The 26,424-nt window shown below is 36.9% G+C and overlaps 1 protein-coding gene across 4 annotated transcripts in view; it reads right to left on the bottom strand.

Moving 5' to 3' along the window:
- Positions 1–26,424, bottom strand: part of LOC126823268 (cyclic nucleotide-gated olfactory channel) — a 186,083-nt gene that overhangs the window by 124,511 nt on the left and 35,148 nt on the right. For 3 of the 4 annotated variants that reach the window (XM_050551991.1, XM_050551992.2, XM_050551990.2), the window contains one exon: positions 10,480–11,904. In XM_050551991.1, the coding sequence (XP_050407948.1) occupies positions 10,480–11,549 (1,070 nt within the window). In that variant the 5' untranslated portion in view covers positions 11,550–11,904. Of the gene's footprint in view, positions 1–10,475; positions 11,905–26,424 lie in introns of those variants that run through there. The other variant, XM_050551993.1, reaches the window with a different exon arrangement.

The raw sequence follows: 26,424 nt of genomic DNA, 5'->3' as shown, positions 1-26,424 counted from the left end.
ACCTCTCCCCCATCGAGCATGTCTGGGACATGCTTGGACAGAGGTTACGTCAACGTCAACAACGTTCTGCCAATGTCCAAGAACTTGCTGCTGCGTTGCAACAGGAATGGGACAATCTGGACCAAAATGACCTTAGACGTCTCATTAGGAGTATGCCACGTCGGATCAATGCTTGTTTGGCAAACAGAGGAGGATTTACCCGTTACTGACTTGGTTGTGATGCTGTGGTAACTTTGCTGTTTGACCCCGGGTATCATTTTACCCTTATAATGGTCAGTCTGTGCCTTACTTAGTCTAACGATCATTTGGAATAAATCGATGAATGTGAACTTCATTTCATTTTGTCATTTGTTTCTTCGTCAGTTTCATTAGGTGACTTTAATAACACTTAAAAATCAAATATCCCCTACTTTTTTTGAATAGTATATATCTATATGCTTATGCTTCTTATATCCAAAATATAGTTAATGGAGATATTTAAAAAAAAAACTGCCTACACTTTAAAATGTATTCCGCCATATAGGACCAATCGGTATTAAACCACTTTGTCAAAATTTCAATTATCCATAACTTTGTCATGTTATATATATGAAATTAATTAAATTTTAAATATATGTAGAACTAGAACTACGATGCAGTAATGACGGGTTTCACGGGTGCCACATTACCCTTGAACTTATGTCACTTCCGGTACCAATGAAAACGTTAAACAGGTTTCCACATAAGCATTGCACGCATGAAACAAAATGGACGCAGAATCACCAAATCCAGCAATCAATTCATGTTATACATTTGTTACATGTTAATGATCCTGACAAAATTACATTACTTCCGGTGATAATGAAAATGATAAAGTCTGTATGATCGTATGAGTTTATTCTATTTGTTGATTGGAATCAAATATCATAATTTTAAAAACATTACAAATCAGACTCATTTGAATAAAATATCTGTTTTGAAGGCTAAAAATACAGTTTTTGCCAAAATGACATTACTTCCGGTGATACTAAAAATGTTAAATTATTTTTATAACATAGTCTAGGAGACTAGGCATCACACGGTGAAAATTTTATGACAATTGAATAATAATTGACACTTTTATGGACCAAAAACCTTCAAAAGTGACTTGTAGAAAACTGTTTATTTCTCCCCAACCGAACAAGTTAGAAACATTTTTATCATATATATATATATATATATATATATATATATATATATATATGACCGTATGAATTTTATTAATATGTGAATTTAAACCAAAAGTTAAAATTGTTAATAAATATTAAATAATTCTTGGTTGGAAAAAATATTGATTTTAAAAGTTAAAAATGCAGTTTTTGACAAAATGGCGCCACTTCCGGTGTCAATTTTAAATTTTAATCAATTTGATATGACGCATACTAGCTTTTTGAATCAAATGGTGTCCCTTTTATGAAAATCCAATAATAATTGACTATTTTACAGGCAAAATAACGAAAACAGAGACTTATGCAAAATTGTCCATTTCTAGGCAACTGCTTATATTACAAACTAATTTTAACATACATTTTCTTCGTACGGATTATAGCTACAAGTTTGTCAAAGTTACGTTGAAATATATTAAAATTTGATAAGTCTGAATGGGTTGTAAATAGGTCAATTTTACACCTTTTTTCACCCTTTAATCGAATTTGCTCGAAAATGAAATCGAAATTAAAAAAAAAACAAACGAGCTCACACCTTTTTGCGCCTTTAAAGGGCATACTCTTTTAGTTATATCAGTTTTAAAAAAAATAATATTTGCTTTCCTGTGTCGACAGATAACTCTATCGGTAACAAAAAAAAATACAATTAAGACAACTGAGCATATGGACTTTGTTTTATACAAATCGAACAATAAATAATTAATCTAGGACTGAAAAACTGAATTAGCCAATGGCGGCCAAGGAAAATTACTGAGACAAAAAAATTCACATTCTTTGCTCAAGTCAGATGACTCTTTAATTCTGTGTAAAACACGACTAAAAAATATTCATAAATAAAAAAGGTTTTTTTGTAAAAATTTAAATTTTCTAAATTTGGCGCCTTATATCTGCGAAGATAAAATTTAACGATTGTTGTGAAAATAATTGCAACATTTTTAAAAACAACAACTCCGGTGATTTCGGACATTTCGCATTGTCGCAGAACGTTCAAAACAGCTTTATCTTCTAAGTCACACACACTTTCCCAGAAAAAAACCGAAGAAATCGTAACGATGCGACAATCATTTGCTGAGATCTAATCAAAATGGAAAAAGAATAATAATAATAAAAAGAATAATAATCATAACAAAAACTCACACAAGCTACGCAGTGTGAAACCCTAATTATATGCATATATGCATATGTACTGATTAAATAAGAACGCCAGATTCAAAAAGTCTAAACATAACTATGACTGTAACATGCTATGATAACATGTTCGGCAAATACAGGAAAACAGATCTGTGGTGACAGACATTTTATATACAAGAAATGTTCGATGACGACCTTCAGGGCATACTTCTTGATTGACATTTTCAAATTGGAACAAAGTGTACGGAATGTCTTTCAACCACCTTGAGCAATAATATTTCTTTAAAAGTAGCTTTTGTAAATATAAAAAGCCGTTGAATATAAACAGTCATATTAGTGAAAAGTGAGAAGAACCGTTCAGTGGATGAGGACAAATTTGCATCGATTCATAACCTCAAAGAGTGTTTATCCAAATCACCGTTTCCTAAAACAAATCGATATATTGGAGAAAGTGGGGAGATAGATGAGCTTTGCTTCAAAGTAAATTTGACACCCTAGACACCGAATCAATAGAATTTGCTAGAATCGAATTTAGGCGTCCCAAAACCTTGCCTTGATCAATGACCGGCATTAAAAACACTTTGATAAAACATATAATATAATAAAGAAATACAGCTAACACATACGATACAACCCTCCAATTGCGTGATATCGAAGCTAATGAGCGATTTTTTTGCTAATCTATGAACCCTTTGCTGACACAGTGCTTAATCACACCAGAAATCTCGCGTTCATGGTCATATACATACATATCGCAGTATGAAGAACCGACCCGGAATCAAAATCAATAGAACTAGTACTTTCAAGTAACTCACGGGTTAAAATGGAGATTGAGAGACAGTAAACAATGATAACCATCATGGTCTAGTAGATCCAGAAGTTTCTAGAATTTATAGGTCCATTTAATAAGATCAACCAGATGTACGTATTATGTACCAAAGAAACGGGGAAGGACATCAAATCATACAGGAAGTTTCTGGTTTGTGTCAATTTCTAAATGGGCATGTCAATTAAAGCATCATTCCTGTTTAGTATTATCATTTCTATTAAAAATTTACTGTTAATGTATCGCTTTAATAAATTCTGGAAGACTAGTCAGCTATCTTAACCTCGAAAAAGTGAAATAGTATCACGTTAACTAGCCTAGCACATTCTATCATTCGCATGGCATTTTTATATCTACGAGAGACCGATGAATTTTGAAGATTAAAATACTATATATAATGCTGATGGTCGCCAACAACAATTCTTAATTATGAAATATGTACGTACGTAAAGCATTGTGTACTACACTTATGCCTAAATAAATAAAATATGTACGTACGTGATGCATTATGCACTACACTCATGTCTACATGTGTTGATGGTTTGGCAGAAGAGTTATAGGGTAATTTGGTTTACCCACTGTTATTCTTGATAACATACCTAATCATACCTGGGTCAATTCCCCAAGATATATTTGCACTACGTAGACAAAGTACAATAAAAAAAAATTGAAGATAGGTTGCCAGACAACGAAACATACGCCCAGAGCAGCTAAGTCAACACGGGTTGTCGCATAAAGATTTACAACACACTACGAGTAACAACCCATTTGGCTTCTAGCTCTGCCCTGTTCTTAAAAAATTAGCATGCAAAACATTTAATATCAATTGTCATAATTATTGAAAATCATTGAAAATTGATAAGCTTCTTCGTCTCACAAAAGTCAATTGGATATCAACTTTAGCTTCTAGTGCGTCCACAAGATTTTTTAGAGTGATCAAGGGCCTTAACTATGGCAGTAATTATAGGAAATCTTTGAAAATCAACAAGCTTCTTCGTCTCATGTAAATCGTTGAAAATCAATAGGCATCTTTGTGTACCTTAAACACTGTATCAATCGAATATTAACTTAGCCTCTAAAGGTTCCACAAATTATTTCAAAGTGATCAAGGCTCATAACTCAATCGAATATTACCTAGCCTCTAAAAAGGTTCCACAGGATATTTCAAAGTGTTCAAGGGCCTAACTCTGGCGGTAATTATCGGAAATCGTCGAAAATTAATAGAATTCTTCGTCTCATAACCTTAAATACTGTATTAAATATAAAGTCAATGCCCCCAGAGCGTCCGCAAGATTTTTTAGGAGTGACCAAGGCCATAACTTAGGCAGTAACTATCGGACATCGTTGAAAATCAACTGGATTCATCGTCTCATGATCTTAAACAATATGTATAAATTTTAATTGGATATGAACTTGAGCCCGTAGGGCGTTCACAAGCAATTGTGGGCGTATAAAACCGTTCAAATATATCACTGTTACACCCTAATTGTACGAAAATTCACATTCTTAGCTCGTGGACCCCCTAGAGATTACAATTTTTATCCGATTCACAACACCGTTTACAAATGTCACCCTTACACCACAATGACGGTTGAGTTCGAGTTTCGTGAAAATTGGACCGAAACTGACCGACAAAATGGTCGTTTCATGTACGCAAATAGTGTAAGAGTATGTATTTTCCTAGAGGTCACAATTTTCATCCGATTTTGATGATAACTTAAAACGTATATTTATATCCCAAATATCTCGGTTCTTTTCGATACTCGCGCGATATTTTTGTCCGATTTAAAAACAAATTCGTTTCAATATATCTCTGTTAAACCATAAAGAAGGTTGAGTTCGAATTTCGTGAAATCGGACCGAAACTGCTCGACAAATTGGCCGATCCACATACCCAAATAGTTCTGGACCTTCTGGAAGTCAGAACGTTTATCTGATTTTGATGAAACTTAAAATATATCCGCGAAGTCCGGTATCTTAATGTGTCCTTAAGAGTGATCTACGACTCAACAGTTGACATTACACTGCTCTTGAGATCCATATATTTATTACATAACTTGAGTCTCAAGGGGGGGGGGGGATGGCTGAATGGTTAGCGTGCGCGCGCTGTATCATAAAGTCTGTCATTGAGTCGACTGGCGTGGTTTCGAATGCCCGGTTGTACGTGGCAAGGAGTAGGGTCGCCTGTCCAACCTCGTGGGTTTTCTCCGGGTCCTCCGGTTTCCTCCCACTGCTAAAGACCCCTACGCGCAAGCGAATTATGTAAATAAAATTAAAATTAAACCATATGTTAGTCCCGAAATGACGTAGTTTGTGTCGAGTGGACGTTAAACCCCATTTTTCTCTCTCTCTCTCTCTCTCTCTCTCTCTCTGACTCTCAAGGTTGGTCTTGGCATTCATTCGCTTGATTAAATAGCTGTCTGTTCACACTACAGGTGGTTCTTACACGATGTGGTTATATAGAATCACGGGTTGTTGGATGGCTGAATGGTTAGCGCGCGCGCTGTATCATAAAGTCTGTCATTGAGTCGACTGGCGTGGTTTCGAATCCCCGGTTGTACGTGGCAAGGAGTAGAGTCGCCTGTCCAACCTCGAGGGTTTTCTCCGGGTCCTCCGGTTTCCTCCCACTGCTAAAGACCCCTACGCGCAAGCGAATTATGTAAATAAAATTAAACCATGTTAGTCCCGAAATGACCTAGTTTGTGTCGAGTGGACGTTAAACCCCATTTCTCTCTATATATATCACAATCCTAGTACAGTTTTCCAGCACTTGGTATTAAACTCGTCTTTAAGAAAACATCCCAAGTCTTTGTCAAACATTTTAACCACGGTAATGAAATATAAAAACTTGTTTTATTCTTGTCTTATGCGTGTTATGGGAATTTCTTCTTAAGGCAAAAAATGAAAGACTTAAAATTGTAATTATTGGGTCAATTTGTAATATAGATATAGCAAAGGAAACCCGCAGCCGCAGGTAATATTCGCCTTGTGGCTTAAAGATACATTATCACGAAAATATTTATTGGGTGGTTATTTCCAATAAAAGTATGGCACATTTGGTATATATGGAAGGTAGAGACGCCCAGTCTTACTAGAAAAATACCGAATTCCCTGAAAACCACCCGTGGGGCAAGCACTGGGCAAAATTGTCAGGGTATCACTAACTGGCAACCCGACGGCTTATTATCTGCCAGCTTGACTTGGGAGCCCTTGCTATTTCTTGATCGAATGGTTAGCTATCGTGGGAATAGTGTGGCTTTACACGTACCAAATACCCGGTGAATAAACAGCGGAAAAAAAGGTTGACAGAAGATAATCCAAGAATTTATTTAGGCTTCGATATGTATGGTAACGACAAATATAAACAGTAAATGCCCACCCCCTCCCCCCACACACCCTCCCCATATCAAGTTACATTACTAACAAGACTGCTTAAAGTACATTTCTACGTCATGAGGTAGGTTTTTTTCAATTAAAGAGTGATTTGAAGCAAACATTTGATAGATAAATTAGTGTGAATATGTTTTTGTCGAAATATATCACCAAATTTCATAGTTTGTACATGGGAAGGCATCTCTAAATATGTTGATCATGTACCAATCACAATTTCGTAGACTTGAGGGAATTTTACCGAAGATTCTTTAGGCACGGTTAATCCTGGCCTAAATAATACTTAGGATATAGCTCAGAATATGACTCGTCAAAAGAATATCAACGAACCTAACAGTGACCTTGAAACAATTTTACGACTGAATATCTTTAAAGAAGGAGGATACACCAACTTTAAATTGAAAGACATTACAATGGGGCAAGACAATACATATTTCAATTATTATAATTAACTACACACAATATGCACAATATGCTGAAAAGACGATGTTTGTTTTAATGGCTTTGACGTTAACGGGTGGAGATCAAAGATACTTTAAACAATAATAAAACGTATATAGTGTGAGTCGTGGAAAACACGACACTAATAAAACATTTTAACGACCTTACTTACGCTAGGTTTGATCAATTTGAATAGTTCTTGACGTTTTCGTAGTTAACAGACTTAATTTAACTACATGTCTATAGCTTCTATTCTGGTTTATTGTCTATTTAAATTCAGTGAATAGATAATAAATTAGTATGAGGCGTGTATACATCTGTACAAGATATGAATATAATAGTCCTTAATAGGTCAATGAGGCGAGTTACTGAATGAATATTACTAGCTTAAGAATTTGTATATTGCTTGTAAAGATTGTTAAAAATCTAATATAGTCTTCTAATATTGCTTACGAAGGCATCAACCATATAAAAAATCAGTACCCTCAAATTGGTTCACTTTTAACCTTTTTTTAGGGGGTGTAGTATGTAATGTTGTTATTTTATATATACTATTCAAAAAAAGTAGGGGATATTTGATTTTGGGGGCATAATACTAAAATATGCAAATGACTACGAAAAAAGTCACTATAGAACCTAACAGAAGAAACATTTCCAGTTACATGTGACGCCCAAACGCACCAATAGCTACCGCATGGAATGCAGGTGATGCTTGGGATCATCATGGGGGTCCAACCCAAGATTTGCACGACTCTGACTTTGAATGTTACAGTCATTGTGGCATTGAATTCCAGGGTGGAAACATCAGTTTAATTGTTTTAGTGACCAGAAAACAAATTTTGATATGCGTCGGCTTACCCAAAATGAAAGGTTACGTGCCCTTGGCATGCTACAGATCGGCACAACACAGGCGGTTGTGGCGCGGACGATGAATGTTTCTCAATCTGTCATATTCAGGCTATGGTCCAGATACCGTGATACACAATCTGTACAGGACAGACCACGCTCAGGTCGACCAAGGGCGACAACTCAAGCCCAGGATCGATTTATCCGTACCTTGGCCTTGAGAAATCGTGTCATCACAGCAAATCAGATCAGCGCTCGTCTTCAAACAGACACTGGTGTGAGAGTGAGTGGCCAGACGATTCGGAATCGACTGCATAGGGGTCACCTTCGCGCCCGACGTCCTCGCGTGATCCCTTGTTTGAGAGATCATCACATTCAGGCAAGACGTCGTTGGTGTAGGGATCGCCAACACTGGGATAATCGACGCTGGAGCAATGTGATGTTTTCAGATGAGTCAAGGTTCACTGTTGATTTTTTGGACAGACGTAGGAGGGTGTGGCGTCGTCGAAACGAGCGCTTCCAAGACGTTAACGTCATCAGACATGATCGATTTGGGGGTGGTTCTGTTATGGTGTGGGGAGGCATCACTGTTGCTGGAAGAACGGCTTTACGTGTTGTTGCAGGGCGTGTTACAGGCCAGTACTACCGGGACAACATCTTGGCAGTCCATGTTGTGCCGTTCGCACGACGTCATGGCCGCCGTTTCATCTTCCAGGATGACAACGCAAGATGTCACAGGGCCAGGATCGTTACAGGTTACCTCCAACAACAGAACATCACCACATTACCTTGGCCAGCACTGAGTCCCGACCTCTCCCCCATCGAGCATGTCTGGGACATGCTTGGACAGAGGTTACGTCAACGTCAACAACGTCCTGCCAATGTCCAAGAACTTGCTGCTGCGTTGCAACAGGAATGGGACAATCTGGACCAAAATGACCTTAGACGTCTCATTAGGAGTATGCCACGTCGGATCAATGCTTGTTTGGCAAACAGAGGAGGATTTACCCGTTACTGACTTGGTTGTGATGCTGTGGTAACTTTGCTGTTTGACCCCGGGTATCATTTTACCCTTATAATGGTCAGTCTGTGCCTTACTTAGTCTAACGATCATTTGGAATAAATCGATGAATGTGAACTTCATTTTATTTTGTCATTTGTTTCTTCGTCAGTTTCATTAGGTGACTTTAATAACACTTAAAAATCAAATATCCCCTACTTTTTTTGAATAGTATAGTTTCGGTTAATACAATTGGGCTGCTACAGGGACGTTATATAGATATGAAATGAAACAAAATTACCTCTACAAACATTACAGCATATACACACACACGCATACACACCCACACCATCCGCTTCACTCACTGGCCACCACACAGCCACACACACAGATATACATATTGTTTACCCCATATCTAGCTTTCAAGTTTTGACATTCTTTTGTAAGAAGTTTACTTGTTGTATTTTATGAAATTTGAAAATGAAAATCTAATAAATAAATAGCCAGGACCAAATGTTAAAAGGAAATAATATAGGTTGCCGGGCAACGAAACATACGCCCACAGCAGCGACGGGCTTTTTCGTTTTACTAACTCAAATAATGCATATAAATTTACTACATATCGGATTATAACTTTTGTCATTCGAATGTTCACAAATTCAACAAAGTAAAACAAGGGCCATAAATTTAGAAGTAACAGACGGACATTGCTGAAATTCAATAGGATTCTTCGATCCACTAATTTAAATAGTGCATATAAATTTCATACAGATCGGATGATAACTTTCATCATTCGAGTGTTCACAAGGTTCAACAAGGGCCATAACTCCAGAAGAACTTAATGGAAATTACTGAAATTAAATAGGTTCTTCACCTCACTGAGGAAAACAACATAATATCAATTTCAAAACAGATGATAAATGTAGTCTGTAGAGTGTAGACGACGGACAGACGTATATACGTACGTATGGACGGGGCGACGACAGGATACGATCACATTTCCATGTGGGCGTATAAAAATAGACCTAATATAAAAGGTATTCATTCACAATATTATTATTTCTTTAAGTGGCATTATTATTAATTGCACAGATGTGTATCTATTGTTACTAGAACGGTGTATATATACTTGTGTAAACTATTAACTAGAAATTAAATATTTAATAGTACAAGATAGGCGTTGCTCTATAAACAACTTAAATATGTATTCATTTTACTGATGAAAACAAAAGTACTTAGTCATCAACTCCACGTACCTGGGATATGGAAGGTACAGGGAAGGACAGTCTAGGTGTTATTGGTAATAAACAACCACATAGCAGTGTACATATTGTAAGATGTATAATAAATAATATCCCGCATCCCAATTATGGTAACTTGTTAAAATTAACTTTTCAAAAACTATGGTAGGCTTTAGGCGAATGAATCTCGGAATGTCTAGACGTAAGTGATGGATAGGTTGATCCGTCATAAATTTGCATACAATCGTATTTGATCATCCGAAATCGAAAAATATTTGTACGAAACGACAAACAAACCCAAGGAACCAATACTTCTTTAATGTTGTTTGTCATTTAAAATCAATACCTATTACTGATATTTGGTACTATTTACCAACATGGATAGTAATTTTTATAAAGATATAATTAATATATACTTACTCCCAATTACTTTCCGGGGGTGGTAAGTCACCAATAGTTGTTAAGGTCAAGGTTGACCAAAATAAAGATGCTAAATATTTCCTTGTGACAGAAGCATATTCACCCACGGGCTGTGGATACGACCACCCTCCTCGGAAGCCTTCTGCTTCAGATATCAAGTAATAAAAAGCAGCAAACCAATGTGCTCCCAAAAAAAGAATGTGGCTGAGATTTGCAACACGTATAAGATTTGGATAGGCATTCCTCGATTCTAACATGTGTAAGAAGTTAAAAGATCTATACACTTTAAGAAATCTCATGAAACGTAACATCGGATGAATGCCAACTAAAAACTGAAAAAAATCCAGTGGAAGTAGGCAAATTATGTCTACATAGAGATATTTGGAATTCACATACTTTCTGGCCAACTTTTTGCTATCGTACACCATTAATCCTTGATCCAAATATCCCGTTCGAAATTGCACTAATATATCCAAAATATAAATCACATCACTTAATGCATCCAAACTAAACCATGCCGCTGGGCAGCTATCCTGAATTTCCCGGAAAGCTTCCCTTGCAATACATGTCCACAGGTTATATAAAACAGCAATAGTCACCACTCCTAACCACCAGAACATAAAACTCCCATGGTGCTGCACCACAAACGTATGTCCGTGATGCAGCGAACGCCAGTGCATGGGGAAGTGTTGTTGATCCTCCTCATTGTCCGAATTTTCATTATTTCTCGAATTTCGTCGAGTAGAAAATTTCTTTAAAAAAGAGTCTTCTCTCTGTAAACCGGGTTTTCTACGCGGAGCTTGCATTTCTTGTGCTGCCCGTAATGTGTTCCGTAGTCGTCGCCATTTCGCACCTGGAAAAATCCCTCCGCGCCTTAGCATAGCACGGGGCTTTTTGTTGCCGTGAGAATCAACAGAGCCATCGGACCCTCTTGATGAGTGTTCACTGTTTTCATCCGGGTTGTCAGCGGCATCAACCACGTGACCTGGGCCAATGCCTCCAACTTTAGCAAGTGCGGTATCTTTTAATTCACAAAGTTCACTCATTTTAAATACAATAATGAATGGCATGCGGAATGATAACGCTTGTTTATGGAAATTTGTGTCGATTCACTAGAAGTCAGACACAGTGAGAATTACATTTGGATCAATATTGCTTTATTTCTAAGCTAGCCGTAGTGTTTGAGTACACATGAAACTTGGACTTCTTAATTAACTACATTGACTACATCGCTATATTACAGTCAATGATGTCTGCTGTCTCCGATTGCTAATTTATATAAGATCATTAGGAGGTCTTCAATTCTATTATATGAATCATAGATCATAGCTGACATGTATGATGTATAGATCTACGTATTGGGTCCACTTAAACAGAACACTTACACATTTTCTAAATATTCCTTGCCCTCACTGCCGTTGATATCTGAAAAATAATTTAATAAAATCAGTACAAGATAAATGCCATGACATTTCAGTGCATTTTAAAAACAAGTAATTATTAAAAGAGCTAAATCGCTAATATTTGGCACCTAGAAATTGACGCAAATGGGTCGCAACGCATATAATAATATAATATGAATGTATATAAACTGATTTACATTCAATCGTATCCGTTTTTACTTTAATTTCAAATCAGTTATGTTCGGCGAAAATACGCCATAAGTCTCAATCGAAAGGCAATCTGTAGCCTCTGGTTATTCCAGTCTACACCGATAGTATTTATTGCGCATGCTCTCCAGATAAGAATATGACGTCACCGTTTGACATGACTTGTGGAATATGTCTAGCCTCGTTCTTCGAGTAGCTTGTTACGAATGGCGCTGAAATGCATTATGGTACAAAATTCGTGTTTATTTTGTCTTTAAATATTGGATAGCAGAAGCCCATCTTTTCCCGGTAAGATCACAACATCAATGTTGATTTAAATTGACATATAATTCGTATTTTCAATGTCGGAAGACTTTGGATGATATTGAGTTAGAGACTTAGCTACTTTAATAATATATTTTCTCCTAAGGATAAAGACCAATCTTCCAACGTTTTAATGCTATAATTTGTTAAGAACACCTGACTTAGTAAACACTCTTGCACTCTGTCATGTTCACTACATATTATATCAATTAATAGATATAGATAGACGGCAACACTCTATACCGGAAAACACCGGAAAACACCTAGAAAACACCGGAAAACACCATTTTATACTGAATACCGGAAAACACCAGAAAAAACACTAAATACTGGAAAAACACTAAATACCGGAAAATACCCCAAATAGGTAACCCGGAGACTGGCACCTTCAATAGATAACCCGGAACCTGGTCCTCTGTGTGCCTGGGTTTGGGTTATTTTTTTCCGGTGTTTTCCGGTATTCGGTATAACATGGTGTTTTCCAGGTGTTTTCCTGTGTTTTTCGATGTTTTCCGGTATATAGTGAAGCCCTAGATAGACAGGACCATGGTCGTTCTTGGCCGGTATTCTTATACAAAAAAAAAATTAAAAAAATGGCAGATCTCTATGCAGAAAAATTGGACGTTAAACCCCATTTTATTCATGAATTAATTAGATAAATTAATCCTTCGCTGTAAGAAACTTGATATTCCTAAAATTGTCAATCATATTTTCCATTTCATATACTAGTAAACAGAACTGAAAATAGCAGACAGAAAATCAATTTTGTATTCAAGAGTTTAATATCCACAGGGGCCTCAAAACGAATTCTTATTAATACACATTCATATGATTAAGAAAGTTAGAAATTTTATTTCTGCATCAATTTATAACGCCGAACATAATGCTGATGTCTAAAACAATTGGTGATCGGATTTAAAATATCAAATGGAGGATGTAATTTAGGAAATTGTTGTTTATTGCAATAGTTCTAGGGAGATTATGGCAATTTATTTAAATTGTGAACCTTCTGCCAAAGAAATTATTACTAATCTAAATATGAAAAACAAACGGTTGTTGGAAATATTACCATGTATTATAATAAAAACAGAATATAGACCCGGGTGTTTTTACAAAATGACAACAAGCTGTATAACAGTTTGAATTTTATGAGGGTTTGAATTTTATTAAAGGAGCTAAGACTCTAACCATTTCCGCAAAACCAATGAACAAAGAAAATCATAATTATAATGCGGCAGTAAATAATAATGACTGATTCACAATGATATAGTAATAATAAAAAAAAAAGCCGTGAAGAATGAGCTTATTAGGTATAAACGATTTTCGTTCAGTTTGGACTGTTAGCGTATTTCACCGAACGTAATTTATTAGAAATTACATTTTTTTAAAAAATAAATTGAATATAAATCACTTTATACAAACTCATATTACATTAATATGTGCTTTTAGATCCATTTATGGTTACAAAAATAGAGCCAAACGCTCTTTAAGTATCCTTTCTTGAATCATTCAGGTGATCTATTTCCCACCTACTTTACAATAGCTGCGTTCACACTACATGCGCATTGAATTAGAATTTCGGAGATCGGCCTCCGGAATTCGGTTTGGTTTTTCCCGGTTTAAAAGCGATGCATCACATTACAGATTATTCGGATTGAATTCAGAATGAAAACCGCCACACTGAATGCGCAGTGAAGGGCATTCGTATCCAAGATGGATGCGCCAGACATTCGTATTGGTGATCTTATGTTGCTTATGTTTAATTTCCTAGTACAAGCACGGCTACATCAGCGACGCCGGGTCTTACATCTTCCACACCTTGCCATGGCACCAAAATCATATGCGAGTGAGGATCATTACTCTTTTGGTAGAGTTTGCTATACATCAGCACGTATGTACATGTACTTCACTCTTGACTCTGTACTAGCGAAGATACATTTCATAATTGAAATGTTATGAAATGGGGTTAAACTTCCTGCTGTTCTGATCTGACTGGGCTTATAAAGAGGGGCATAGGCCATTTTCCCAGGACAGCGGCGCTACGGCCTACGCTTTTATCGAATTAACTCTCTCTTTCGTCCCATCCGAAAGACTAGACAGCTGTCCTTGTCGGTCCCTCCGCCCTGCAACAATGGCATGGGGAAACCACGAGGAACGTTTTCGGTCAACACCGGGAGCGAATCCTCGACCACCAAACTAGGGAGCCAGCTTCTTACTCACTGAACCATCGTGACTCCCATTTCATAATTCAAATCCTTTCAGCACTAAACATACATAATGTAAAGCATTACATTTTGTTGTCATTTTTATTATCCAGCTGTATGCAATACATGCTAGAGACTAGATTCAATCAACCAAACTCCAGACGACAAAAGCTTACCTGTCCTGCCCCCAAGGTCTAGACCGTGAATGCTCAGCTGTGATCTGAACACACCTATCTTTGCATTTGGATTTTTATATGCCCACATTGAAATGTGGTCGTATATTGTCGTCGCCCCCGACCGACGCGGTAGAGGCTAATGTTAATATCTGATTGCCTTTAAATTTTTGCACAGTGTTTAAGGTCATGGATGAAGAAGCAAATTGAATTTGAACGATTTACGATAATTACTGCCAGAGTTATGGCCCATGATATTTATGCACAGTGTTTAAGGTCATGGATGAAGAAGCCAATTGATTTTGAACAGTATAGGCCAGAACTCGTAATCAGAATTAAGTGTGTTGTAAATGTTTGCATTACTGACAAAAGGAAAAGTATACCTCAACCCCTGTTGACTGCTCGGATGACTTAGCTGCTGAGGGCGCATGTTTCGTTGCCTGACAACCTATCGTTAGCTAGTTATGTTACCGCAGTATTTGTTTCAGTGACAAAGGGCTACAGCTATGTAGGCTACACCACAACATGCGGGCAAAGTTATCGTTTCCGGTAAAACTGTTGATCTGAATCAAGCGTGTCACACTCAAATCTTGACTGCAAATAACCCGATTCGGAATAATTGTTCCGGGTTGAATTAGGAAAAATATACAGATTCGTTAATTCAGATTCAGTTCGGTTTTTATCGAATTGAGTGTGACGCCAAAGTCCGGAATAAGACTTTATTCTGAATTCAATTCAGATTAAACCCCTGGTGTGAACGCAGCTTAAGGTGTCCTACTACTTTACATCTATCTTAGTTATCTTATTTAGAATAGACAATAAAAAATCCGTGGCGTAGACACACCTAATAACCTACATCACGATCAAAGATAGCCACGCAAAGCGTAGCAATACGCCTACATAGCAGCTATGTCTCGACAGCAGCTTATCGGAATTGAAAACTTGGATGTCGACCAAATTTGATGATAAAGGAAACCTTCTAGAAATCTGATCTCTGCCGTATTTACAAATTGTGTTAAAAAGTGTTGCCTCTATCGCTTGCATAGGCTTCTCGGGGAAAATGGGGTAACTTGGGAACAGAAGGCCACGGAACGTGAGATGTTTATAGGGTTCGTCTTCTCAAGACCCCCATGCTTTACCAGTTTTGAAACAAATCCATTATAGAGCATGACGGAGAGTAGTAGAATGCCGAATATTGATAGTATTCGTCTTTTCATCAAGCCAATGAAAACGATCTGCTAAAATCTATTACCTCTATCGCATTTACAAGGTTTCCGGGAAAACGGGGTAATTGTGAAACCGGAGGTAATTTCAGAGCAGAACGTCTCGGAGCGCTGAATATCGATTAGGTTCATCCTCTCATGACCACACTAAATTTGAAAAGAATCCATTACAATCTATAGTCTTTATTGAGTTCACATTGTTTTCGGTCGGAAGGGTGTGTGTGTGGGGTAACTCTGGAACTGATAATCGGTATGGTTCATCTTCTCATGACCTCAATGCTTTCCACAATGCTTTCTATGGACATAACTCTGACACGAAAAATGAACTCATACTACTATGCATAAATGATTGGTATTACATTATTCAATATGCCAATTTATGTTGATAACCCTATTCTTGATTTGGTTTAAACATCCTAACCTAAACTGGCCCGCAACGCTCAAAATTCTAACCAGCGGCTGTACTCTCTTCAGTTATACTCCCACTGACAGAGTATTACCGTTTTGTTGTACTGATGTCAAAGAAATAAGTACATTTGACATAAATGTGATAATTTAGTGAAATATTTATTGACTATATTATTCTGTTTACAGTACATACATGTACCACAATCACCAATGATTTCCCCGTTGACATTAATGTTAATTCTCGTCTCTTGATCGGCTCTAACTGTTTCCCAAATTTTCGTTGGGTAGCACGCTTTCTACCACAAATAGAGCAACATGTGGCAACCTCTTGCTCAAAAGCCGGTATGAGGTTCATGGAAAACTTGAGATACACAAAAAGGAAGTAGAGACAAGTAACCATGCAACTTTCTGCTCTACATTTCAACCTAACCAACCTCTTAACTCTCGTGTCCTTTCTCCTCAAAATCACAAATATTCACCAAAACCTGGCAGAAAATATATATTCAAACCCTTTTTTTCGATTCAACACCAGAAAGTCGACAAAGATCGCCTTGCAAAAGGGAAAGGGAGAGAAATACTTTAAATAACCTTGGCGTTGAATTGAGTTTCCTCGAATTGTACGATATATACATGTTAGTAAAACACTTAATGGACATGCCACTATAGTAAATAGATCCTACACACGAACCAGGCTTTAGCAAAATCTAGCCGGATCAGGACTATCTTGTGTTTATTGTTAACTGTCATCAACGGTCGTTAATAATTACTGGTGGATATTTAACCTGAAACATAGCATCTACAGATATTTAGTTTTCTCATTGAAATAGATATGGCCAAAATTAAATGATACTGTAAAGGGAGTGACAATATTGTAATGAATAGAAAAAAAATCAAATGGAATTTAATGTCTTACTGTTCTGCACCAACCTATATAATGAAGATGAGCATACGTCATACATGATAGTTGGGGAGGGGGCATTGTACGTGTACAGCTAGTATATGTAAATGTCATCATTAGTGTGCAAGGGAGCCGCGGTGACTTAGTAAACGGTGGACTCACTTATCGGGCGGCCCCGGGGTTCGATCCTAGTCTGGCGTGGTTCCCCCTTGTCCGCGTCTCACTAATCAGGAGATCCTGGGTTTGATCCCCGTGTTGACCTAGACAGTTCCCCAAACTTTCCAGCGTTGTTTCACCTTGTCAGTGGTGCAGGAAGTAGGGGTAGCGGGGTGGGGGCTGTGATGGGAGGCGTCTAGTTATTTGAATGGAATATAAAACTGAGGTCCCGCGCACACGTTAGCGTGCACGTAAAAGAACTTTAAATTCGAAATAAAGTGTAGACCGTAACGCTGCTCTTTGGACCAAATTCCCCCTATAGCATAATCTGTGTAAATGTAGTAAATGTGTAAATGAAACAAAAAGTCTGTTAAAGAAACCGAATTTGATGTTTATACATGTAGGGCGGTGATGGTGATCACGACCAACTTTGATGACATTTAAAGTGCAGAGTAACTGCGTAATTCTGATTTTCAATAAATGTTTTACTTCAATAAATAATTAGCTTTTTTCTTATATCTATATTTGTTAGCAAATTACACAATTACAGATACGGTTTCAGGTTAAATGTTTGTAATTCGGCCTGAAATATCTGAACTAGGGGTTTACAGCTACCTGTAGTAAAAATAATGTAGGGTCTAATTGAAAGGGTATGTGGGTGTGGGTTTGTTTTAGTGGAAAAAATCACGTGGTTTCAATGCGATTTACAAAACCACGGACAGAGTCCGGTCTCCATTACTTCATAGACATATTGCTCAACCAATGTCAACATATCTCCTTGCTCATCAGGCTAGGCGCTCCGCCCATAATTTCTGGGTAAACACCCGCTCACCAACCCTTGCAGTCCCCTGTGAGCCCATTAACGATAAAAATATTGGACTTGTGTGCTGACACACGGTCTCATGCGTCATACAGCATCAGCAGTCAACACACACCTGAAATACTGTTAATGAGTGTTATCAAATGGAAACATTTGACAGAAAGGGAGTTAACTCTTTATTACAGTTAATAGATTTCCAAAATTCTGTATGTTCCCTTGTCCATTATGTTTTCTGCATTTTGGTTTAAATCAAAATTTAACCAATAGCATATTTTTTGCCGAGGATGAAGGCATTGGGTGTTTTCGCCAATATTTAATGTTATGTCAACTTCACAATTGTTAGTATAAATATAGCATTTACTTGGAAATTATCACAATTTTCATCTGGCTCTAAATCGAGTTTGAGCAAACATTTTGCTTGGAACTCTCTGGATTTGTGTTCCTGGTGTTATAAGCTTTCCAATAATGTATAAGTTGTTTATTTGGGAGGACCATGTAGCGGAATTGTGTTTCTAAACAAGCTAGAAATTTCGGCTGCAGGCCTACATGGATCATATTCGCTGATTCACTTGATTTCTGAACATAAAAAACCCCGAAACTATTCGATTTTCACCGTAATCCCATAATCTAATGTGTGTGTCAAGTTGTTTTATTTTGTAAGTCGTCATTGTGTGACTCGTTAACATTAACACAAACGTATCTACATTTTGTATTTGTGATTAACATTTGGCATGCAGCTAGTGAGTATACCCGACGCCAATACAAGCGATATAATATGCCGATGTATTTTCACCATAAGGAAACTGGTATGCTACTGTCCGGGAATAGACGTTTTTAAAATACATCCCCTTTATTAGAATCCACAAACTTCGATAGTTAATACCGACGTGTCACTTGCAGACTACAGGATTTTGGTGAAGCCTTGCGATAGTCTGCACTTCTGATGAAAAATTCTGGAAATGTACATAGTTTGTCAATAGGAGGCTTGTCAATAGCAGTTGACGCGATAAATGGAAAAGGCAACGTTCTAGATGTTTGACTAGCGAGGTTGGTGTGTTTGTCCACCTTTCTTAAGATTTAAGAGCGAAAATGCATGTTTTGTTTATGCTAGAACACTTCTTGCATAGGCTTAACCACGCTACACACATATATTAGTTAGGGAGATTGCCTACTAAAATGACGTCACTGTCATAGATTCCTTTTAACAGGCCTAGCAAACAATCGAAATGGTCCACTCTTTTCAACATTTTTGTCAGTTGATTGTAATTGGGCTCTTTGGGGTTATAAAGATTAAGATCATCGAAATACTTTGACGAAAAGGAAATAGTACCAATATATCTTCTCACCAATATTGCTAGATGCCAATTTCGAGAAAACATTATTCACTTTGGAAATCAACCCAATGTGCCCTACATGTATTGTTGAATCAAATAAGAATTCAGGGGAAATGTTATCGTGTTCATCGCGTAATTATATATATCTAGTTAATCGGGGTTATTTCTAAAACGGTGTGGCTAAGTGGGTAAGACGCTGACTCGCTAGCCTGGAGGTCGGGTGTTCGATCCGTGCATTGGCCGAGAAAGTTCATCCAGATTTTCCGGCATGCCCCCCCCCCCCTTGTCAGTGATGCAGGGCGAAGGGCCTGACAAGGACAGCTGCCTAGTCGTTCGGACAGGCGAAAAACCGAGGTCCCGTTTACACATTGGCGTGCACGTAAAAGATCCCTTGACAGTTAGAATTCTATATAACACACTAAGCGGTCGCCATGCAAGATACGCCAACATTTTGCAATAGATTGGCTGAGAATAGAGAAAATCGATAGGGTACATCCCCTTTTATCCTAATGCTTTACAGCGAATTCAAAGAAAACAATTTGTTAAAAAAAACTGTAGCCTCTATGTGGAAAAGGGGTATCTCCGGAAAGGACGGTCACGAAACGCTGAATATCGACTGAATTCGTACTCTCATGATCTCAATGCTGCACACCGAATTTGAAATAAATCCGTTAAAAACTGTTGTCTACAAATTGTGACCGCTAAACACCCGACATAATTCTACTTGGAAATAGTGTTGAATTATATAAATTTGTCAGATGTGGCGAAAAAATGAATCACGGCGAAAAATAGAAGGCAGGGATTCCAAAATGGCCTTAGAACAGAGGTGGGGAAGAGCGATATTTTCATATTGCAGCTTAATAGGGATGAATAGGAACGGTCAGAGGACAACGTCCGATCAGAGACCATTCCTAAAGGAACTATGTTGGGCCAAATTGTTGTTCTCTGTGCCTTAATTGATTTAGCGACACTCCTCACTTCTCCTGCTTCACCTAATTCTTTCAATCCTCTTAATCTTTTAGGACGTTTCTTATGAAAAAAAAATATTTCCTGGAATAACTATTTGACATTTAGATAGCCGAGGAGACAGGACGTTTTGTTGAAGAGCTCTCCATGCTCCAGTGAACATTTTAAGTTTTAGTGTGCAGATTAGTTTTTCGCTGTTTTAATCATTTGAAATAGTGGAAAGACTAAATGATAAAATAGAATCGTTAGAAAATAATATTGAGCTCACAGACAGAATGACTGAATCATTGAGAGACCTGATACATCAACTTGTGAAAACTAGAGTGAGGGAGGAGATGAAAATAATGAAAGGCGACTTCAAGAAAGAGATAGATAGTATGAAAAACGAAATAGACAGAATGAAAAACTCCAAAAGTGGGAATGAATGTGAAACGAATGTGGCCAAGAAGGCTGACTGGGAAAAAAGGAAAACAAATGTGATAATTAAAGGTCTATTTGAAAGTGGGGGTGAGATAGATCAGCCTGATTGTACACTGAACAAAGTTACGGCCTTGTTTAGAGACAGTCTAAAAATTAGGTCAGTAAAGATTAATAAAGTACAGAGAAAGGTTAGTAGAGGGAAATATCCTGGAGTTGTTGTAGCGACACTTGAAAGTGAAGAAGAGAAGAAAGTTATTATGGAAAACAAAGCCAAACTTCGAAATAGCTCTCATCATTCCAACGACGTACCCCTAGAAATCCGACTCCAACAAAACAACATGAGGACTCTACTAAAGGAAACTGGTCTAAATAGAAAATATAGGATCGCTGGATCTAGAATTATTCCCAATAGTGAACACTCGCACGCATAGGAAATAGTATATCTAAGTTGCTGGAATGTGAACGGATGGTCAAAACACAATAATGATAATTCCTCTTTTCGACAGGATGTTGTTAGTATATTTAATAGTGATATTTATGGAATATCTGAATCTTTTTTATGTGATGATAATTCCAGAAATGTGCCTGGATATAGTTTTTTAAGTCATAATAAGGCTAATTTACATAAAAATGCGAAACGAGGTTCGGTCGGTGTAGGCTTTTTAATCAAGGATAACCTATTTAATAATGTGGATATAGGTGTATTGGATAACTCAGTGGAGGATATTCTGTGGATTAAATTATCATCTCAAAATAGTTCTTTTAACTTAATTTTATGTGTATGTTACCTTCCCTCCAATGGATCCACACGTCAAGGGGATCCTGAATTACTTTTCCAGAACCTAACCAATCAGTTGTATAAATATCAAAATGATGGACTAGTGTGTATATGTGGAGATTTTAATTCACGAATTGGAGAAAATAGTGATTTTATTGAAGGAGTAGATGATATAAATCCTAGGACAAGTGTTGACCCAAATACTAATCATTATGGTGATTTGTTTCTTGACTTTCTTGTAGATAATAATCTATGCATTCTTAATGGACGAGTAGGTGCTCACAATGACTACACATTGTGTTTCAACGAAAAGAAAATCGGTTTGTTGATTACGTCATCGTACCCCATGAACACTTTCCAGTCTATTCAGAATTCAAAGTGAGAACAGTTAGCAGCATTATATATGAACATAATTTAGCGGTGACGAGTAATATTACTTCAGTGGTCAATTAATATACCAGGACGAAATAAACAACAGCTGACTGACGACTGCTCTGTGCCGGAAAAGTTTAGCTATTATGATGCAAAAAAATGTTCCTGTGAATTTCTTAAGTAATTTCAGTGAAGAGATTAGTGAGACTATTTTACGAATAGAAGGTTAGATCAAGGACACTAATAATGTAAATAGGGCTTATGAAACTTTAATTAATTTTCTCAAATCAGAGTTATGCAATTTTTGGTGTAAAAGTGACAGGAACTTATAGGAAAGCTACACGTCGACCAAGGAAACCTTATTGGAATGAGGCGTTACAGACTTTATCTAAAGATGTCAGTGAAAAGGAGAGCTTGTGGTTAAGGTGTAAGGGTAATCCGGTGAGCAAGAAGAAAACCATGAATATTGTGTGATTCGGCGTGAATTTGATAAATTGCACAGAAAATACAAAAGACAATACCAACTGCAAAAACAACGAGAACTTGCGGAACAGATAACGGATACCAAATATAAAAGAGACTTTTGGAAAACAATAGGTAAGGTTGGGTCAGTTAATAATAGAAATGTAAAAATACCATTGGAGGTATTAAACAGTAATGGCTCGGTAACAAAAGATGTGGATTTGGTGCTTAAAAGATGGGAAACAGACTACAGTGACTTGTTAAACAATAAAGGCGGTGATTCTGAAACTGACGATGCCCATACTAGATTTATGAAGCGGGAAAATGAAACTTTGTGTCATGTGAAAATGAATAATGACTTCCTAAACGAGCCCATAACTGTGGATGAAGTTCGCGCTGCAGTTTCTAGACTGAAAACAAGAAAAGCTTGTGGTTTAGAGGCTATCCCAGCTGAAGCCCTTAAGAACCCCGTGTGTGTTGAAATGCTGCACATCATTATATCTTTCTGTTTTGAAAATGGGACAGTGCCAGACTATTGGACTAAAGGTTTTATTAATCCTATACACAAACCGAACTCAACCGACCCCCGGGTGCCTCTCTCTTATAGGGGTATTGCCCTGCTATCTGTACCAAGCAAAGTCTATTGTGATGTTCTGAATAAGACTAAATAATTGGATAGAAAATCTTGATCTATTAGTTGATGAACAGTGTGGTTTCAGAGAGAACCGTGGATGTCTGGACCAAATTTACACCCTCCATAGTGTTCTGAGTAATCGTAAACAGTCAAAACTCTCCACTTATTCCTGTTTTATTGATTTGACTAAAGCTTTCGATTTTTGTCAGAGAGAAAGTCTATGGAATAAACTCCTTAAATTCCGAGTAAAGGGTAAGATTTTGAACGCGATAGTCATTATATACAAATACAAAAAGTGCAGTTCGTGGGAGTAACCATACAACAGACTGGTTTGACGTTAATTTAGGAGTTAAACAAGGATGTCTTCTGTCACCTACATTATTCTCAGTTTTTATAAACGATCTGGCTGCGGAAATCTGTAATCTAAACTTAGGTATAGAATTAGACAGTGTACAGTGTAACTCTAAGTATTCTGCTTTATGTGGATGACATTGTGCTTCTTGCGCCTAGTGAAGAAAAACTTCAGATCATGCTAGATACTGTGCATATATAGCTGGTGTAATAAATGGAAATTAAATATTAATAGCAAAAAAATAAAAAAACATACACTTTCGTCCAAACAACGAGACCAGAACAGACTTAAGTTTTAACTGTGGGTCTGAACCATTAGACTGTGTAGGACAGTATAAATACCTCGGTTTATGGTTTGATGAACACTTAATTTGCAAAATCAGCCAGCCGTGCTTTAGGGTTTTTAACTTCAAAATATTATGCTTTGGGTGGAATGACGTATTCTGTATATAATAAACTGTATGAATCTCTTGTCTAGCCAATATTACTCTATGGTGTATCTATATGTATATGGGGTACAGTTGAACACAGTGTGATAAATAATGTTAGGACGCGTGCTTGTAAATTATTTCTAGGAGTTCCTAAGAGAGCATCAAATATAGCTTCTTTTGGTGATATGGGTTGGGTCAGTTCTCCGACAAAGCAAGCAATTGAGGTGTTCAGATTATTGACAAAGCTCGAAAACTGTGATAGAAATCGTTTATTATATAAGGTCCATAAATGGTCTCAAAGACGTTCAAATCGTGGGAAAGGAAGGTATTAAAGTTGTCAGAAAATTTAAATGTAAAGCACGAGCTTAATTTATGTGACGGTAGTAAATCTGATTTTAAATCTTTGTGTAAAAAATTATTTATTACTGATGAATCTAGGTGGTTTTCAAAACTGTGCGATGATAGAAACTGTACAAATGGAAATAAATTAAGAACGTAGGTTGTTTAAACAAAGATCTAAAAGTTGAAGATTATGTTATTTGTGTCATGACCAGATCTCAGAGAGGTGTTATAAGCAAACTTAGATGTGGTATTCTTCCTCTATCAATAGAAATAGGTCGATATTCTAAACCCCTAATTCCCCTAAATAATCGCATATGTCCTTTGTGCTCGTCGTGTATCGAAAACGAAATCCATTTTTCAATTGAATGTGATGTCTACTCTAATATTCGGAAGGAACTATTCGTAAATCATGATGTTAAGAATATATCTTCAAAAGAAATGTTTTTAAGTATTTTAAAAATGAAAAATAACATTACTCTTGCTAATTGTCTTTTAAACATGTTAAAACGAAGGAGAAGATTAATCTGAATGTATTTTATTAATTTTATTACTTTATTAATGTTATTACTTTATTAATTTTATTACTTTATTAATTTTTGTTTAATTATTTAGTATTTTTAATGATTAGATTTTAGAGAAAAGTGTCTCCTAAGTCGATATGGGTTGGACACTGATATTATTTTATGTATATTTTACGTAATATATGTATATTCTTGTATGCAGTGTGTGACACTATAATAAACAATTACTTACTTACTTACTATTAGAATTTTGCGATTAAAAAAAGCACGTGGTCTGCGCATGTTCCAGCCGGTTCAAATGTATTTGGTTATGTTATTTTGATCGCAAATTTCTATTTGAAAATAGTGTTGAATTATTATAAAGTTGTGTCAGATGTGGCGAGAAATGATTCCTTTTAGCGATAAAAAGAGAATCATGGTGAAAAGTATGGATTCCAAAATAGACTTGGAGATTAACAAATTGACCCCCCTCCCCCCAGTTTTGAATATTATACCACTAGCGCAGTAGCCCCCTTTTGTAGTCCTATTTAGCGCAACAGCAGCAACTGCGTCCAAAATCATCAGAAAACACCATAGTGATCTCTAAGAAAATCACCCCAAAATCAATCTTCACACAGAAAGTTATAATTGCATATTCTAAAAGTAAAAATCTGAACGATATCTTAGTGCACAGTAAATTAGACTAAATAAGACCAGTCCTCACCTTAACCCAAAACAAACAATATATAAAACCCTAGCCCCAACCCTTTGTAAATAAAATCAACTAGATATAAGAATCCCTAGCCCTAACTCTGTGATAGTGGAACAAACATATTTTTTAGAAAATCAAATTCTTAGTAGGAAACACAGTAATGTGGCTCTCATAGACCAGGAGCCCAGTGGGTCAACCTAGCTGAAAAGTGTACTAATTTTCTCCTATATGGTATCAATGCATGTATATCTGGTATCATCAGACTTACATTCTGATGCTACCAGATATACATGCATTGATATGATATAGGAGAAAATTGGTACACTTTTCAGCTAGGTTAACCCCCTGGGCTCCCGCTCTATCACCCGAGAGCCTCAAATTTATTCCTTTTTTCCAGAAATAAAAATACCAGAATACCACAAGCACCACCTAAGGAAGACCATCGGTGCCACCAACACCGGAAACATATATAAAATTCAATGTATTGTATGTATTTGTATAAAGCCAGGAAATATCACGAACTGACATTTCATTATCCTAGGTCATTGCTTATGTGAGACTCAACCTCTCCCCCAAATTTTTAAACCTAACCGACAATCTCGCAAACAATCACGTGCCCTAACCTTATTTACATCTCAGCGACCTTGACGAAAATTCAACTGGCCTTAACAAATAGATTTAGCCGGCGTGGAAGAGTGACGTTTTCATATTGCAGATTAATAGGAATGGTTAGAGGACAGCATCCTATCAGAGACCGTTCTTAAAGGAACTAGGTCTAACTCTAACATAAATTAACTGCATTTGAACAAAACATCTGTTAAAAAGACAAGACTAGTCTGGTTTTTTGG

The sequence above is a fragment of the Patella vulgata genome, chromosome 6, assembly GCF_932274485.2.
Source record: "Patella vulgata chromosome 6, xgPatVulg1.2, whole genome shotgun sequence".
In the NCBI taxonomy this organism is placed as follows: Eukaryota; Metazoa; Mollusca; class Gastropoda; family Patellidae; genus Patella; species Patella vulgata.
Note: the sequence above shows the minus strand (reverse complement) of the source record. Positions and strands in the feature narration are given on the sequence as shown.